The 17,795-nt window shown below is 43.4% G+C and overlaps 1 protein-coding gene across 1 annotated transcript in view; it reads right to left on the bottom strand.

The window, feature by feature from the left end:
• The window catches only part of LOXHD1 (lipoxygenase homology PLAT domains 1), a 202,363-nt gene that overhangs the window by 150,822 nt on the left and 33,746 nt on the right, over positions 1-17,795 (bottom strand). The window contains exons 5-6 of the mRNA XM_049697900.1: positions 13,208-13,306; positions 6,876-7,024 (exon numbers count right to left, since the gene is read on the bottom strand). Of these exons, the coding sequence (XP_049553857.1) occupies positions 6,876-7,024; positions 13,208-13,306 (248 nt within the window). The remainder of the gene's footprint in view (positions 1-6,875; positions 7,025-13,207; positions 13,307-17,795) is intronic.

The following is a 17,795-nucleotide window of genomic DNA, read 5'->3' as shown; positions in this document are numbered from 1 at the left end:
TTAGTAAGGGCCCCTCTGGGGGAGAACAAGCAGCTTTTCCACTTGTGTTCACAAGTTGCCCAGACATCCCTGAGTTTTCATAAAGTTCCTTTTAAGAATTCAAGACAGCTCAGGACTGGTTTTTGCTAACAGAATGAAATGGTGGTGCTCCCTCCAGACCACAGTTTCATAGTCTGTCGTTCTGGCAGAGACAACTGTAAAATAAGACTGGAAAGACAGAGTGGCCTTTATCATGAATGATAGAAGCACACACCTGGAGTGTGTGTGTGAGAGACAGACAGACAGAAGCAATAACCTAATGGAAGACAAGAGCTGTTATCTCCTGGAGGAATATTCTCACCTGCAGGCAAGCCTATAGGCTGGGCTGACCTTCTAAGAAGCAAGAGGGGAAACCAGGGGACATGAGCCCTTGGGAGGCGAGATGGCAGCCAGACAAGGGGGCCTGTCCATGGTGCAGCCCGCTCTGTCCTGCAGCAACAGGGACAGAGCAGTTACGAGGCGAGACCACCGTTACGAAAAGCCAAGAAGGATAAACCAACCGCGAAAAAGAGGAGGAAAAGATGAAGCTGCCAAGCAGGGGTTCTTTCTTTCTTGTTCTCTCCAGATGGTTCACAGACACATCCAAGCAGTCCAGGACACGGGGGCCTGCATTTCCTCCCGCACAGGGTAAACATGTCTGTGTGAGCACATGGGGTTTGTCTTGGAGTCGATACCTTGCAGATCAGTGTAGAGAGTCAACCATGACTCACAGCAGCTCTCCCTCCTCCATATGGGAATAATTTCCACCAACTTTCCATAACCTGATTGGAGTGGAGACCCATTCTGGGCAGAAGAAACAAACCCCACACACATAGGGCAATCTGGAGAAGCTGAAGGGTCTCCTCCTTCCCGCCCACGTGCCGAGGTGCCTGAGATGCAGACAGTCTGGGTGATCCACAGTGTTCCCTCTCTGTATCAGCCACGGGGCAGGAAATGAATGCAAGACCTATCCCTGTTTCCAATCATCCCTTTGAACATGCGTATCTGTTATCCAGTAAAGGTGGCCCTTGCTTGACTCATAAGCAGTCATCGCCACATTCCAGGAACCACTATTGAACTGTGGTTTACATTTGGAGTTCTTAGATCATAGGGCAAGGGGCAGGTAGGTTTTGACACAGGAGAAGATAAAAGAGGAAGACTTTGGAGTTTACAAACCTACTTGGAAAAAAATCTTGGCATCCAGGGCTTAGCAGGGGAGACCTGGTGTCATGGAAGAACAAGGGAATGTTCTATGGGGGGAACAAAGCTCAGCGAAGGAAGGGGGGTCGGTGTCCTCCTCCTTCCCCACACGCTCTGCACCTCGCTCATCACACTGCAATACTGTGTCAATTACTGTGTAACATACCACAAATATGAGTCATGGTAAATGACAGCATTTGAATGGTGACACCCACAATGCTCTCGCCCTTTCCTCTACACTTCATCCCTCCCCTCTGAGCCTGCCCACACACCCACTCCTTCATTACTGCCTCGGCTACCTCATTCGATAAAGACCTTCGATGGCTTATTCTGATCAGCGCCTGCGATGGTCCTGCCCTCACCTTCTTCCTGACATTATTTCTCAGTTCTCTGAGCCCTGTGCCCTGGTCCAGTTATTTAGTATCCCTGTGCCACCTTCCAGCTGCCCCTCATCTGTCATCCCCTCTGCCCAAAGGAGTCCTCCTCCCTGCTCCTCCTGGCAAAGCCCTGCCCATCTTCATGGCCCAGCTCCAACGGACCCTCCCTGAAGCCTTCTCTGTTGCTCAATCAGGCACAACTCACCCAACATTTTTTTTGTACCTCACGTAAGACTCATCTCATCCTGCTTCGTATTAAAGTTGGGGTGATTCTGTTTTCTGATTTTCAAACTGGGAAATTTGGTTTGATCAACACATGTGGGACACTTAGGACAGAATGTTTGTTCACTGAAAGCTGGACTTTTCCTGAAGTTTTGGAATATAAGGTTAAAGTAAGTAACCTGCCTTATAGTAAGGAAGTATTCAGGAACTCGCCTTGTCTCTTTTAGAAGCAGAACCATGTTCACTGCAACAGCTGCAGTTGGTAGCTCAGGGCCTAGGATATAATAATCAATCAGTAAATGTTTGTTGAATGTTGAGTATAAATTGGTGACATGAGGCCATGTTGGGCTTCCTGAGGTCCCTGAAATCTGTTCATTAGCCTCTGTCTCCTCTTCCTGTTAGAGCCAGTGGTACTGGTTGAACTTAACGCTCCCTAAGGCGTGCGGCAGGCGATCCATCCAATTCTGGATTTTCTAATGCATGACACAGTGGAGAGAGTCCAGACTCAGAGTCCAGAGGACCTGGGGCAGGTCCCAGTACTGTCACTGCAGAGCTGTGGGGCGTCAAGCAAGTCCTCTACTGAAGCAGATGGGCCAAGGGCAAGGCCCGCTGGCAGCGTAATGTTCCATCCCATGACTCTTGCTCTTTTGTGGTGATCATTGAGTTGAACTGATCAGTTGAGTCAGTCACAATTGTTGGACTAAGCAGACACGGGGACCCAAGCCATGTGCAAAGCCTGGGGGAGGGAGGATGCCAGCCCCGGAGAGGGGATAAAGAACAGGGGGCTGAGGAACACACATGGGCAATTGACTAAGGAAGAAGAGGAGGGAGATGACTTATGAAGGGGTTAATAATATTGGCTTTCAGATTTATCCCACCAAGCCCTCACACATAAATACCAAAGGAGCAGTTGTCATGTGATGTCCAAGGCAACCAACCGGGCAACTTCGAGAATGGGAGCACTTACTGTGCAAGTGTCAAATTTGGAAACGCAGACAATTTAACAGCATTTTAATTGGTGTCTCTGTGGAGGTTAGGTGAGGAGGGGGCAGCGTGGAGACCCAGTCAAGAGGGAAGGCAGGAGGTGAGGGCTGGCTATGCATTGTGTAGTCACAAAGCGATGAGAGGTGGCCCAGGGTTTCCTCTAGCCTCTGGTTTTCAGCTTGAGTCCACCCTACCTGGGACCTAAAACCCGCCTTCCTCCTCTCTCATCGTAATTCTTCCTTCAGGAAAATATCTAGTAAATCCAGGTGTTCTGACCTGCAAAATTCCTGAATTATTTTTATGTCTTATCCCCAAGGGGCATTTTGGTTTGGCTTACATTAAAGGAACAGACTGTTAGGAGTTCTTCAGAAGCCAGTGAACCTTTGGAGGGACACCCACCTTGGCACTCGGGGGACAGGTGGGGACCTGACAACCAGGCCCTGAACTTGCCCCTACACATAACACTGGCTCCAAAGAGAATAACCAATCTCACACTGAAAGTAGCCTGCTTGGGCTTCTGGTTTAAAATAGTGTCTGACTAGCAACCAGTAAGAAGAGGAAAAGAAGAAAAGGAAGGCGGAAGAGTAGGAAGGAGGGAGGGAGGAAGGAAACATCATTCTGAAGAATCAGAAGAGGAGCGGAACTCTGGAAAGGACTGGATAAAGGATACAGAAAAAGAATTCAAGAAACGGGTATGCTTAATAGAATATAAGAAGATATGGTCTTTATGAACAGGAGTAAACATCTTTAAATAGAAAGGGCTGCAGTGAAAAGGTAATAAAATGATATGAAAGGAGAGGTAGATTACATGGGAAAGGTATCCAGGAAAGCAATACTATACAGCAGCAAATACATCAAAGTTCTTACAATTCTGCATGCCCTTTAACCATCTCCTAGGAATTAACTGTAGGAAATAATCATAGATGTGTATAAAGATAAGCTACAAGAATGTTTGCTGCAGCACAATTTATAGTATCAATAATTTTGAGAAAAAAATTGAAATGTTCAACAAAGGGGAATTGGTTTAATAATTCATGGTATATCTGGGCAATGAAATATTATAGGCATTAAAAATTACATTGTAAAATATCAATGTTATTCTATTTCAATAGCATGGGGAAACAGGCATGTTACACTTGAAAGTAAAAACAAAACAGTTTGTAAAACATTGTGCTTATTACGAACCCATTATTAAAAATGACATATGTGTATTCATTCACAGAAAAATGTCTGGAGGATATGTAATTTCTGGGTGGTGAAATTATGGTGGTTCAGATTATCTTATTTTTGCTTACTTGTATTTCCTAAACTTTTTACAATAAACATATATTACTTTCGTAAGAAGAAAAAAATAGAAGAAACATTCAGAATTAAAATGCATATTAATAGTAGAAAGAAATACAACTGGTAGTGTGAAAAATCAAATCAATGATGAGGTGGGGGAGAGTCTGACAAGTTCTTATGGAATGCAAAGAGAGTAGAGATGAGAGGAATAAAAGGGAAGCTGAGATCTTTGGAAGACAGAGAGTGGAGAGCCAATAAATGGATAACTGGTGCTCCTGAAGAAGAGACCCGAAAAAAGCCATTCAAGTAAGAATCTAGTATATAATAGGAAATCTTTTTTCCGAGCTATAAACAAACAAATAATCCTAGGCATCATGGAAAAGATTCAACTTGTTCCAGAGAAGTTAAAAACAAGGGAAGGAAGGAAGGAAGGAAGGAAGGAGGGAGGGAGGGATGGAAGAAGGGAGGAAGGGTGGAAATGGGAGAGGAGGGGAGTAAAGGAGAAGGGAGAGGAGGGGAGAGGAGGGAAGATGAATGAACGAACAAAGACCCTACTCCTAGACATTATCTGGCAAGAATTAAATTATAAATAAAAAGAAAAAAATCCCATAAGCATCCTGGATGAAAAACAAAAAACCACAAAACAGTTTGTCCAGAAGGAAATAAATGTCTGCTTGGCTTCGATGTCAAATTTCAGAAGGTAACAGAACAAGATTTATAATGTTTTAAAGGAAAAAAGTGTTCTCACCCATATATTTCACATCTCGCCAAGCTGCCCTATCCTTTGAGCATGAAGATGACAAAAGGACCTGTTTCGGTGTGCAAACCTGCCTCCTTCACATAGCTCCCGAGAGCATAGGGGGTGAGGGCCCAGGTGATCAAGAAGGAAGCTGCCTTCAAGAAGTACAGCTGCAACGACTACGTCAAGGCCTCCCTCAGGCCCTCGGGTGCACTTTGCGGCTCCTTCCACTACACCTGTGTTTTCATTCATCCCTCCCAGGATGAAGGAACTGGGCTGCAAGGTACCTGCTCTGTGCCCCATCCTGGCTGAGGTCCTAGAACACACCTGCCTCCTCTCCCTTGTCTGCCCTGAAGACACACCTCTGCCCGCACATTGGCTCTTTGGGACCTGGACTCCTGCCCCATTTCTTCTCCAATCCAAGCAGCAGTTCCACTTAGCCTCCTGGAACCCTGTTCAGAATTAGGCTGGCTGCCCTTAGGGCCAGGCCAGCCCCCTCTTTCCAAAGGACACTTGGCCATTCCTTGCTTCACTGATTCAGCACCTTGTCCCATGCCAAGAGCTGGGAGGTGCCCTCAAGGAACTTTGAGGCTAGTTATGGAGAGACGTGTGGCAGACACTCAAGGATGCTTACTCAACACCCTTTCCAATCAGCTTCTTAGCCTACTTCTACTATGAGGGCTGGAAAGCCTACTTGAAGTCCCAGTTTCCAGCGTAGCTAGGGTGGCCACGTGACACAGGCAAAAGTTCCAAGGAGAGCTTTGTTTCTCTCAAAATAAAGCAAGACTTGCCAGAAAAATGTCTTTCCCCTTTGGTCTTCTCTTTTCTTCCTGCCTAGAACACAGATAAGTGCAGAGAGGTTCCGCAGCCACCACGTGATCGTGAGACAACAAGTTGGAGGATGAAAGCCACAGTGCTGAGGATGGTGACACAGCGAGAGACCAGGTGTCTCAGAAAGTAGCTGCCCCAGCCCTGAGCTGACCATATCTGTATCTCATGTGAGATGAGAAAAATAAGCCCCTGATTGGTTAACATTGCACTTCAATTTTCTGATACTTGCAGCCAAATATGTTCCTAACTGACACAAGATGATAGATTAAGGAATAACAAAACCTCAACTATCAGACAGCTTCATTCTAAATAGTCAAATTATTATAATCCGAGGGTTTTCTGTTTTTAGGCCATAAGACCTTTTCAAAATATTTTCCAAAATATGTTACACATCAATCTTTTCCTATCATTCTGTGATGAGCTAAATAGGTGGAGAGCTCGTGACTAAGGAAAATACATAGTCCATTTTCGAAATGACCTCAGACTTCCATAATTTTTCAATATTCTTTTGGCTTTTTATATCTTCTCTGACTCCCCATTACAGTTCTCAATAACCCTACCAATTACAGTGTGTCTTTTTCCTTCTAATTTTCTGCTATAGGTTTAAAATTACAGGTAGCAAGTTTGCTAGAAGGGATTATAAGCAAGCACTGAGTGAGAATCTGAGGGGTCTTGCCTTCAGAATCAGGGCAGGGCAAGGTAATGCCAGGGACATGAGCTCTCCTCATGAACTTTGAGCCAGATATGTCTTAGCTTCTCAGAAGTCTTTTTGCTTTCTTCTTGGTTCTTCACTTTGCCCTGGGTAGGTTTAATCATGAGGACCTGAGATCCAGAAGTTTGAGGTACAAAGCAACAGGCCAAGATAAGTCACAATGTAGCTTATGATTAAGGTGAAATGAACCGCTACAAGCCCGGCGGGGTTATAGACATTCATGGGAGGGAGAGGTTCTGGTGGCCAGAGGGGAAACACTTCATGGTAGAGCCCTGAAGGATGATCAGACCCTGGCTGTGTTCAGATGACAGAAGTGGTCCTTCTAGGAAGGTGATAACACAGGCAAAGCCTTGGAGGCTACTGGGAGGGCAGCATGGTTGGCCAGTGGACTTAGGCAGAAGAGTGGAGACAGATCTAAAGAGGGACGTTAGGGCTGAAATATAACTTCTGAAGAGCCAGAATTCCTGCCTCTCAGGCCAAGGGGCCACAGACAGTCAGCTGAACCCACCTTTGACAGGAGCCAGCCTGCAGACGGCCCCTTGTTATTGTGGCCAACATTGATCTTCATGAGCTGCCCCAGATCCGGGGCATCCACTGTGAACTTGTCTTCCGCTCCCTTTTCAAAGTTGTCCTTTCCATTCTCCAGCCTACGCTCACCTGTATGCACAGACACATGAGAAAGTTACAAAGGAGACCAGAGGACGAGAAAGAAACAGCTCCAGACTTTAATGGGCTGCCCACTGAAGGATGGTTTCAAAAGTCACCACGGTGCGAGGTGGTGGGTTGTGACAGGAGGTATGTGGACACTCTCTGTACTTCCACTCGATTTTGCTGTGAACCTAAAACTGCTCTAAAAAATAAAGTTTATTAATTTAAAAAAAGGGCAGCTTCACCCCAAGATCTACAGGCTCCTTAAATCCCTCCAGCCACCAGTCAAGGCCAAGGCTTGCCTTGTGTGTGGCTTGTGCCCAGGACCCACAACTGGGCTTCTGATTTCTGCCTTAGCCCAGAGTCCCCACCCTAGTAAACTGATTTGCACCCCCCTCCCTGGACCTGAGGCCCTGCCTTGTTTACTGGCTGCTGGCCCTGAACTAGGAACACAACCATGGTCGTTGGTCTAGGGGCTGTGGCTGGGACCCTGACATCAGCCAGCAGGCTTCCTTAGGCCTGACTCCTCTGGAAAACAGTGATGATAAGTATCATCAGACACTGCTGGGTGTTTAACATGGTTTCTTCCCTCACTTATTCCACGGCACAATCTAGGAGGGAAGTATTATCAACTCTGTTTTGCAGATGAAGAAACTGAGACTTGGAGAAGCTAAACAACTGGCCAAAAGGCACACAGGTAGTGAGCACATAGTTAGGACTCGATCTAACCTGTTCCTTCTACTTTTCAGTTTTCCATTATTACCCTCCGAGGCCTACCAGTCACATTAACCCTTACAACCCCACCTAAGCACCAGCCTTTTGCTTATGCTATTCTGTTTTCTTTCTTTTCCAAAATTTGATTCTTTAAATTTTTCTAAATTTTAAATTGCCACACCTCAAACATATAGATAATAATAATAGTCATCCATGTACCCACCACCCAGATGTAAGAGGTATAACAGATATTAACATTTTGTGTAATTAACTTAGGTCTTTCTCTTTTTTAAAGGAAATTAAACATGACGGGTAGGTCTAAAGTCTCATGGTCCATCCCTTCCCCCGCCACACCCTCCCACAAACAAACACTATAGTCAACTGGTATCCATTGTTCCCGTGAATTTTTGCTTGCACATGTATGTATCCATAAAGAAAATATATTATTTTTGAATGTTTTAGAATTTTACAGAAATAAGATCATAGTGCACGTTGCTCTGTCTTAAGATAAGTTCCTTGTCTGTACAATAGGGATGATAAGGGCTCCACCTCATTGGGGCTGCTGTGAGAATTAACTGAATGGATGTGTGCAAAGCCCTTAGGGCAGCGCCTGGAGATGGTAGGTGCTGTATAAGGGACAGGGCCGTTGCTATTGCTCCTGTTACCATCGTCCTATCATCACACACCCTTGTGCAACTTACTTTTTTTTAAGTTAATGTCATGCTTTTGAGATTATTCTGTTGATGCTAGTAACAGAATTCGTCCAACTTCTGTATAATAGTCATTGAATGAAGAAAACACTATTATGTGTTCATTCTTTCACCGATGTACATTTGATTGTTTCTAGTTGATTGCTATTGTAAACAGCACTGAATTGGACTCTCTTGTACTTACCTTCTGCTGCCCATTTGTAAGAACTGATCTGAATAGACACCTATAGAGTTGCTGGGTCCTGAGGTATATTCATCTTCAGTGTATTAGGTATTGCAAAATTACCTTCCAAAATGGTTGTACTACATCAATTACCACCAGCAGTGCATGAGGGTTCCCATTCCCCATAATCATTATTAACACATATATTTAAAATTTTGTTTCAGTGTGTGTACAATGGCATCTAATTATGGTTTTAATTTGCATTCCCTTGATTATTTGAAAAGGTTAAAAGATTATTTGGAAAGACATTCATATATATATTCAATACATACATCTGAGAGATTGGTTCATATATATATTGGCCATTTAGACCTTGCTCTTCCATAATTTTCCTGTTCATGTACTTTATCATATTTTTCTATTGTCTTTGGCTTCTATTTGTCTATGGCTTTTAGCATATAGACATTTTTCTTGTTTTAATGGACTTTATCAATATTTCCCTTTGTTGTTTGTGCTTTTAGTGAATTGTTCAAGAAACTCCATCCTAAATTGAGATTTTTAAAAAGACAGTCAAAGTTTCTTCTAAAAATTTCATAGTTTGCTTTTTCACATTTAAGTCTCTAGCCCATTTGGAACCTATTTTTGTGTATGATGAAAGGTAAAAAGATCTACTTTTATCTTTTCTCATATGGTTAGACAATTGTTTAAACATCAGTAGTTGAATATTTCATCCTCTTCCCTCTGATTTATACCATTTTCTGTGTATTTCTAGACTCTTTATTCTATTCGTTTATTTGTTTATCCTTCTATCCATATCTTACTGTTTTAGTTTTTAGAGATCTGAATGTTTTAACATTTGGCAGGGTAAATATCCTCATATTATTAATACTGTAAATATTATTTTCATTATTCAAAGTTATCTTGGCAATACTTAGCCCTTTGTGGACATGAATTTTAATAGCAGCTTAAGCTGTGGGATATTGCCTTTGGGGAATTTGACTGAAATTGCATTGCATTTATAGAATAATCTGAGAAATTTGGATATCTTACTGAACTTAAGGCTTTTCTCATCCATGAACATAATATATTTTTCCATATATTTAGTTATTCTTGTGTATCCTTAAGTAGAAATCTTTATTTTTTTCCAGAATGTGCTTTTGCTAGTTTTTCTTAGACATATAATTGCTATTGTAAATCATATATTTTTAAATTAAATATTTGCTTGCTGTTTATGTTAATATTTGTGTATTAATCTTGTATCCAACACCTTTATTAAACTTTCTCATTGGTTCTAATGATTTTTAAGTTCTAATGATTTTATAGATGATCATTAGTTTTTATGAAAATTAAATTTTATTTCTAAATGGGGCCAGAGGTTGAAGTTTCTTCTAATTTTATTGACTTGTGATCAAAGAATGTTGTCTCTATGTTATTGATTCACTTGCATTTGTCATTATGCACTTGAAAAGAATGTATTCTCTACCATTTGGATTTAGGAATCTACATACTTCCATTAGATCAAGGCTATTAACTGTGTTGTTAAAATCTGCACCCATACTAAATTTTTATCCATTTGACTTATCAGTTACTGAGAGTGTTGTATTAAAATCTTCCACTATGATTATGTACTTGTCAAGTTTCTCCAAGAATTTTATTATTTTTTGCTTCACATATTTTGAAAATATGTTGTTAAAACTGTACAAGTTCAGAATTATCATATCTTCCAGGTTAATTGCTCTTTTTGTCATTGTATAATATACTTATTTCTAATGAAGTGTTTTGTCGGAAAGTTTAATTTGATGGATATTAATATAGCAGCACCAGCTTCTTTCTTGTAGTTGATATGTTCCTGGTATACTTTATTCCATTGTATATATTCTCAGACATTTATGTAACATATATTTAAGCTGGATTTTATTTCTTTTAATTTAATATGAGAATATCTATTCTTTAATTGATGAGTTTAGTTTATTTCTATTTATTGTATTATTTACACACTTATCTTACTTTTTGCTAGTAGCCATGCTTTTTTTTTCTTCATTTCCTGACTTCTATTTGGTTGATTGAGTCTTTATTCCCTTTTATTCCCTCCATTGGTTTAGAAATTATACATTTCTATTTGGGGGTGGTTACTTTTACAATTTTAATATGCATACTTGACGTATTAAAGTCTAAAGTTAATCAACTTCTCTGCTCTCCTAGGGTAGGGGAATGGGCTACAACCAAGTTATGTTTTAACTCTCATTATCTCCTTTCTTTCTCAAAGATTGCTATCTTTTAGTGTTTAGGGTCCACATTCTCTCATGTCTTGATAATAGTTATTATTAGTATCATTTTTTATAGTCAATGCTTTCTTAAATTTGTTATATAATTATCATTTGGGGGGCTCACCTTTGTTTCTTGCATCTCACACTTTTCTTCTGGGTACAATTTTCTTTTTCTTAAAGTATATCCTTCAGTGGTTATTTAAGCGTGGGTCTATGAGTGAGTGGTCAGTCCTATTTCTCTTTGTTTGCTTGGAAATCCATTAATTTTGCCTTCACTCTGGAATGATAACCTAGTTGAGTACAGAATTCTAGGTTGATATATGTCCTTGCTCAGAAGATTGAAGTTTGGGTTTTTTTTGTTTGTTTTTTGTTTTGTTTTTGCTTTTTTTATTTTGGCCATGCCACACAGCTTATGGGATCTTAGTTCCACGACCACTGGACCACCAGGGAATTCCCAGAAGATTGAAGATATTATTCCATAAACTTATATCCTCTATAGCTTGCTGATAGGAATTTGCTATCAATCTAATTGCGTTTATAGAAAATAATCCACCAAATCTGGTTACTTTTAAGATCTTTCTCTTGGCCTTTGGCTTCACTACAATGAATCTAAATGTGGATCTGTTTTTATTTATCAGGTTCAGTGTCTTTTGTTACTTTAATCTGAAGAGTCATATCTTTGCTTAATTCTGAAAAAACGTGATCAGCCATTATCTATTCAAATATTTCCTCTCACCTATTCTATATATTCTGTTTCTGAAACTCCTGTTCAACATGTCAGAACTTATTCTCTCCTCCACATCTCATGACCTCTCACTGATATTTTCCAACCCTTTATGTCTCGGCCACATCTGCATGTTTTGTTTATATTTCTCTTACAGTTCAATAATTCTCTATTCAACAGTTTCTAATTGTGTTGTTTAACCCATCCATTAAGTGTTTATATTTAGTAACTATATTTTCATTTACTGTATTTCTGTTTGCTATATTTTTCATAGTGCCTTGTTGTTTTCCTTAACTGTTTGTTTCATGTCTATAGACAGTTTAAACATACTTAAGTTATAGCCTTTCTCAGATAACTCTATTACCTGAAATTCTGGAGAATTTAATCTTATTGTGTGTTGTGTCTATTGATGGTTAGTCATGGTGGATTGTGTCCTTGAGTGTTTTGTAGTTTTGGAACGTGAACTCATCTCCAGTACTTTATCTGTGGGAATCTCATGAAGTCTTGCAAGTGCTTCTGCCAAGCACCAAAGGGTATTACTGGCATGGAACGAATTTTCTGTACCTGAGGGGGAGGGTTCCCAAATCACACTTGTAGTGTAAAATCAGACCTCAAGCCCACATGTGTGTAAGCCTAAGATATCAATTTCCCATTAACTGTCTTTTTAATCTAGAGTTCTTACAGAGATAAGTTTACTATACTGATGAGCAATTTTTTTCCTAGTCTATTTTTTCACTGAAGATGTTCCTGTGAACTTCAGGGATCCTGGCTTTATGTGTGGTTCTAATTTTTTGCATATTTTGCCTCATACAGAGCCAAAATATCATTTTCTGACCCCAAATGTGTATGGAAATCCATCCTGTAGATTGTTGAACATAAAGGCTCCCTGATTCCAAGATCCACAGCATCAATTCATAGCTGATACTTTAGTTTAAGTTCTCTCTTCATTTCTGACACCTGGAGATTTCTCTTTTTTCTTAAAATCCCAGCAATGCATTTTTATTATTTAATATACTGTGTCCAAAATTCATGTCTTTGTAGCTTTCTGACTCCTGTAGTATTCCCTTAAATTGGCAGAAGCAGGACAACACCACCTGTCTCAGTTCTGCTGGCCTGAACTTCCTTCCAACACCGGCAGCTGTGTCTGTGCCCTCAGTTCCTGCTCCACCTATGAGGCCAAGTGTAAGTCTATCCCCTGGCCCCATTCTTGTCTGCCCCAAATCATGCAATGAATCAGGCCATGCCCAGTCACATCCCAAAATATAATTCAAGATGGGCATGGAGCCTAGGGAGATAGATAGAGAGTAAGTGAGGATGAGTCCCCTGGAGATGTGGAGCCTGGGTCTGTTCTAGGATAAAGGATGATTTTAAATCAACCAAAAATCCAAGCACAACTTACTCTGAAAACACACCACACACACAAACTTGACAAGATGGACACCATGCTGCCCAAGGAAGGCCATGACAAACCACGTCACAAGAAGAAGAGAGAGGCTCAACAGGAGAGCCTAGAGGAGACTGGAGTTGCCTTCCTCTTCCAGGAGGGTGGAAAACAGCCCACTTAAGAAGTAGTTCTGGGCATGGCTTTTGAAGAAAGGATTTCAAACCCATTACCTGTGTCTCCATACTCTCCAAAGATATTGATGAAGATGTCAGCATCAGTCCCTGCACCAATGACATCACCAGTGTACACCTTGAGTTCATACTTGTTACCTGGAGATGAAGACAGAGAAAGTCTCAGCTCATTCAGGTCCTGAGTAGAGAAGAACAGAGGCCAAAGTAGCTACCAACCATCCACCCTTCCCTCCAGCAATGCATGAATTGTCACCATTACTTTCAATAACCAAGCAAGACACAAGTCGCCTGACGTTGGTTCTAAATGGTCATGGCTGAACTGCGTGCAGAGCAGAAATCAGAGGTAGAGGGGACTTCTGTTTTTATCTACTAACTTGTTGCCTTGGGTTGCATGAATCAACGCAAATACAACCAACCCACCACCTGCGTTTCTCCTCTGGATACTGAAATGACTCCCACTGGGTCCCCAGCCTCTACTCTGTCTTCTCCAATCTGTTCTCTATGCTGCATCACAGTATAAAAATTCATGGGGGAAAATTGATTATGCAAATAAAAATCAAATTTATATGTAAGTTGTCAAGGCCATAACCAATGCAAAGACCAGAGGAACCAATAATAGCTAGCAAATGCATGTTCAGGCATTACCTCATTTAAAGACCTGTATCGGCTTCCTGTATCTTTGCTCCATTTATTGAACAGAAATCCATTCTCTGTAACCCCAAAATGCTTAAGCCTTGGCCATGGCCTCAAGTCAGGGGGTGGTGGAGCTCAAGGTAAACTTGACAACATGTTGAGCCCTGCCCGGGTCTCCCCAACCGGAGCCTGCCTTAGGGTGGGGTAGCAAAAGCCAAGGATTGCTATGTGGTGTGAAATGGAGATTCCTCTAGATTTTCTTTGGGTGCCAACAATTCTAAGGGCTGAGGCAACTTTCCCTTCCCTTTCCCCTTCCTACGATAGCTTTCTATTTTTCATGTACCAGAATCTTTTTTTTTTTAGATGTCTTATGCCTAATATATGAAGCTGATAAAAATTAGAGCTGTTTTAACTGAGGCCCAAATCAGAGCCCCTCTGCCCACCTCCTCCCTAGAGCCTTCCTTCATGTCCCAGCCCCCATGTGTCTTGCTCCTCTGTGTTGCTTGGCTCTGCCATGTTCTCTGTGTCAATGATTTCCAAGTTTCACCATCTCCTCCTTGTGCTGTTTGCTGTTTCCTGCAGGTGAGAATTCTATGTTCCTCAAGAACTTAAAAGAGGTCTGGGAGCAGGACTTCCTTCTCTCATATGGCTTCTCTCACAGCCCCTAGCGCAGTGCTGGGCACATATTAGAGTCTCACTGAGTATGTTGAAAAGCTAATTGAATTGAATTTCCTAAATCTCAAAGTCTCATGAAGTTGCTCAGGGCAAAGGACTGAGGTGGGGAGGTGAGAAGAAATCTAATTTCATCCCTTCCCATCTCGAATCCTGTCCAGCAGTACAGGGCTGCCCTCTAGAGATGACACAGTGCAGAATCCTGCAGGGGACCCACGGAGGACACTCCACCCGCACAGCCCTGACGGCTGGCCTTTGACCTGCTGAGGACATTGAGCCAAGAAGGAGCAAAGTCTTCTCTTTCTCTCCTCAATCTTTACTTAGTGAAACCCATCCAGGGAGAGGGAAGACCCTCCAATCTTTGTCCCCAAATGAAGGCTTCAGTAAGACAGTTGTTCTCAGATTCCCACCCCTTCTTGCTTCACCACTAAGACTCTTCTGAGACGGGACACGGAGCCAGGGCCTTCAGAAGAGTCCAGACAGGCAAACCCCGGCTCAGTGACTTGAAACTTGGGCCACATTCAGGCTCCCAGGGGAGCTTGTTAACAAGGCAGATTTCCAGGTTGCCTTCCAGGGACCCTTCATCAGGGGGTTCATCCAGCGAATCCTGTTCTTGATCATCCTCCAAGGTGCACAGGCCTCCTGCAGGAGTTCTTTCCTCCTCTGGCTGGCAGGGCCTCTGAGAGCCACTCACTTTGGTTCAAGTCCTTTCTCAGGTGCAGTCCAGGGCTCACTTCACACAGAGGCAAAACCCCTCTGCAGGGCCGGTGGTGCCAGGGTGGCGTGGGGACTGGGAGAGGCTCTGAAGGCCACTGCTGAGCATCAGTCAGAGGGGCAACAGGACCCCAAAGGGAACTGGGCACAGTGAAGCAGGAGAAAGGATGAGGGGGCTAGGGAATATTTGTGGAAGGAGTAGCAGACACTCTGAATCATTCCAGAAGGCGGAATTTGAATTAGTGGGTTGAATTATAAAGAGGAATATTTTAGCTCACCAAAAGAAACATTTTCTAATATGTAGGGCTATCCAACAAAGGACTGGGATGCCCTCGGGGGAAGTGAGTTTCCCAATCCCAGAGACACCTAAGCAGTCACTCTATGCCAAGCACATTGGTGGGGAGACCCCTGTCAGGGATGCTGTGGAGAAAATGGCAGAGGTGAGAGATGTGAGAACACTAAGGGTCCTCTTCAATCTGCAATTCCACAACATTTGACCAGGAAAGGCAGCCTTGCAGACTATGGAGGGAAGCCAGGAGAACAAGGAAGCATCTCAGAGGATGGGAGAGGTACCCAAGTCCCATGCAGATGAGGCCCTGAAAGCAGGAGTCCATGAAGGGCTTTGGGAACACACATCCTCATCCTGGGAAAGACCAGAGAAGCAGAGTATCAGGGCCTAAGTGAGGCAGCAGGATGATAAGCCAATGGTCAGGGGCCAATAGGCCAGAGAAAGCTTCTAGGCCTTGCCAGGCGAGGCTATCAGGGGCCCGTGCCCAGGGATCAGGAAGCCAGATGAACAGAATGCAGGAGGAAGTCGATTCTGGAACAAGGCTAGACTGTCTTCTAAACTCTGTGGAACTTTCTACAGCAAGATGAGGTGGTGGGTCCCCATGTAGCTGGCTGGATGGATAGAAGATGACCCTTGATCACACTGAGGCGTGGCCAAGAACTGCCTTTTAAATCTGCTCTTTAAAAGGCCCCATAGGGCTTCCCTGGTGGTGCAGTGGTTGAGAGTCTGCCTGCCAAGGCAGGGGACACAGGTTCGAGCCCTGGTCCAGGAAGATCCCACATGCCGCAGAGCAACTAGGCCCGTGAGCCACAACTACTGAGCCTGCGCGTCTGGAGCTTGTGCTCCGCAACAAGAGAGGCCGCGACAGTGAGAGGCCCACGCACCGCGATGAAGAGTGGCACCCGCTCGCCGCAACTAGAGAAAGCCCTTGCACAGAAACGAAGACCCAAACAGCCAAAATAAATTAATTAATTAAAAAAAAAAAGGCCCCATAGACAAAGAAGCTTCTTTTATTACTGTTCTCTCTCCCTTTTCCCATATTTCCTCTTCAGGCAGAACCCCATAATATCTGATTTGCCATTTTCCAAGCAAGCACTAGGGCCCAGAGCCCATTCTAAGTTGTGATGAAGTGCATATATTGATGAAAGAATAAAAGCAGGGCTCCGTTCCCTCACCATTGGCAAACGGCCAGCACAGTACAGCAAGGCTTCCTCTTAAGTGTTCACATGAGAGCCCCCCAATTTCCCGTGATCAGAGTTTCAACAAACGCAAACTTGCCTTTCTGGCACAGTGGGTGGTTTGGCCAGGGGGAAAGGGGAAGGGCCGGGAAAAATCCCTGCCCCAGAGGCCAAGGGAGCAAGGCAGTCTGGAGAAAGATGATGAGAAGAAAGGTGGAAAGAAGAGGCCAGGAATGACTCACCTTCCCTGGCAAATAATACTAAACCTTCACACAGGGTTGCAGTTCACAAGGCACTTGCGTGTCCTTGATGGAGTCTGATCCATGCAAGGGCCACGTGAGGAGGGCAGGTACTGTGAACATTCTTACTGCAAATGAGGTACCGGGGCTCAGAGAGCAAGGTGGCTTAGCTGAGGACACACAGCTGCTAAATGTTGCCAGCAGGGCTCAAAGCCATGTCTCTTGTCTCCAAATCCAGGGCTGTTTCCAGAATACCTCATGGGCTCTCATGCTCTTGGCCAGAGGTCAGCAACATTTTTCTGTAAGTGCCAAATAATAAATATTCTCGGGCTTGCAGGCTTCCTGTGTCATGGAATATTCTTCTTGTTTTGATTTCTTTTCAACCCTTTAAATATGTAAAAGCCTTTCTAGTCTCATGGTCCACACAAAGACAGGTAGAAGACCGGGTTTGGCCACCCCCTGCCCTGTGTTCTCTTGTGCTCTCAGGCACCGTCCTGTGTGTTTCTGGCAGAGAACTGCAGGCAACTCTGCTCTCTGTGGCCTGGATGGGAACGGAGCTGCCTGGCGCAGGGGAGTCAGCTGCTGGTTGCAGGATAATCACAGCACAACCTAACCACTAGCTAAGCAGCTCAGGGCTCTGAAGGTGGGGGAACTATTGCCCTTTCTCTGTTGGGGTGGAAGGGGTGAGAAGGAGCAGGTCCTGTGCTCCATTTTTCCTGCCCTTACAACGTTGTGTGACCAGGCTGAGCCTGCTGTTCCCTTGAGTCCAGTGGAGAAGGGGGTCTGGTCTGGGGTTTTCTGAAGGTGGGGACGATGGCAGGTCCAGTTCTGCAACCTTTGGCGTTATGCCTTTCAGCTCATTGCCTGGTTGTGAACGAGCAAGGAGCAGAGATGGGGAGAGA

Source organism: Orcinus orca, chromosome 15 (genome assembly GCF_937001465.1).
Source record: "Orcinus orca chromosome 15, mOrcOrc1.1, whole genome shotgun sequence".
Taxonomy (NCBI): Eukaryota; Metazoa; Chordata; class Mammalia; order Artiodactyla; family Delphinidae; genus Orcinus; species Orcinus orca.
This window is presented reverse-complemented; position numbering and strand designations above follow the sequence as displayed.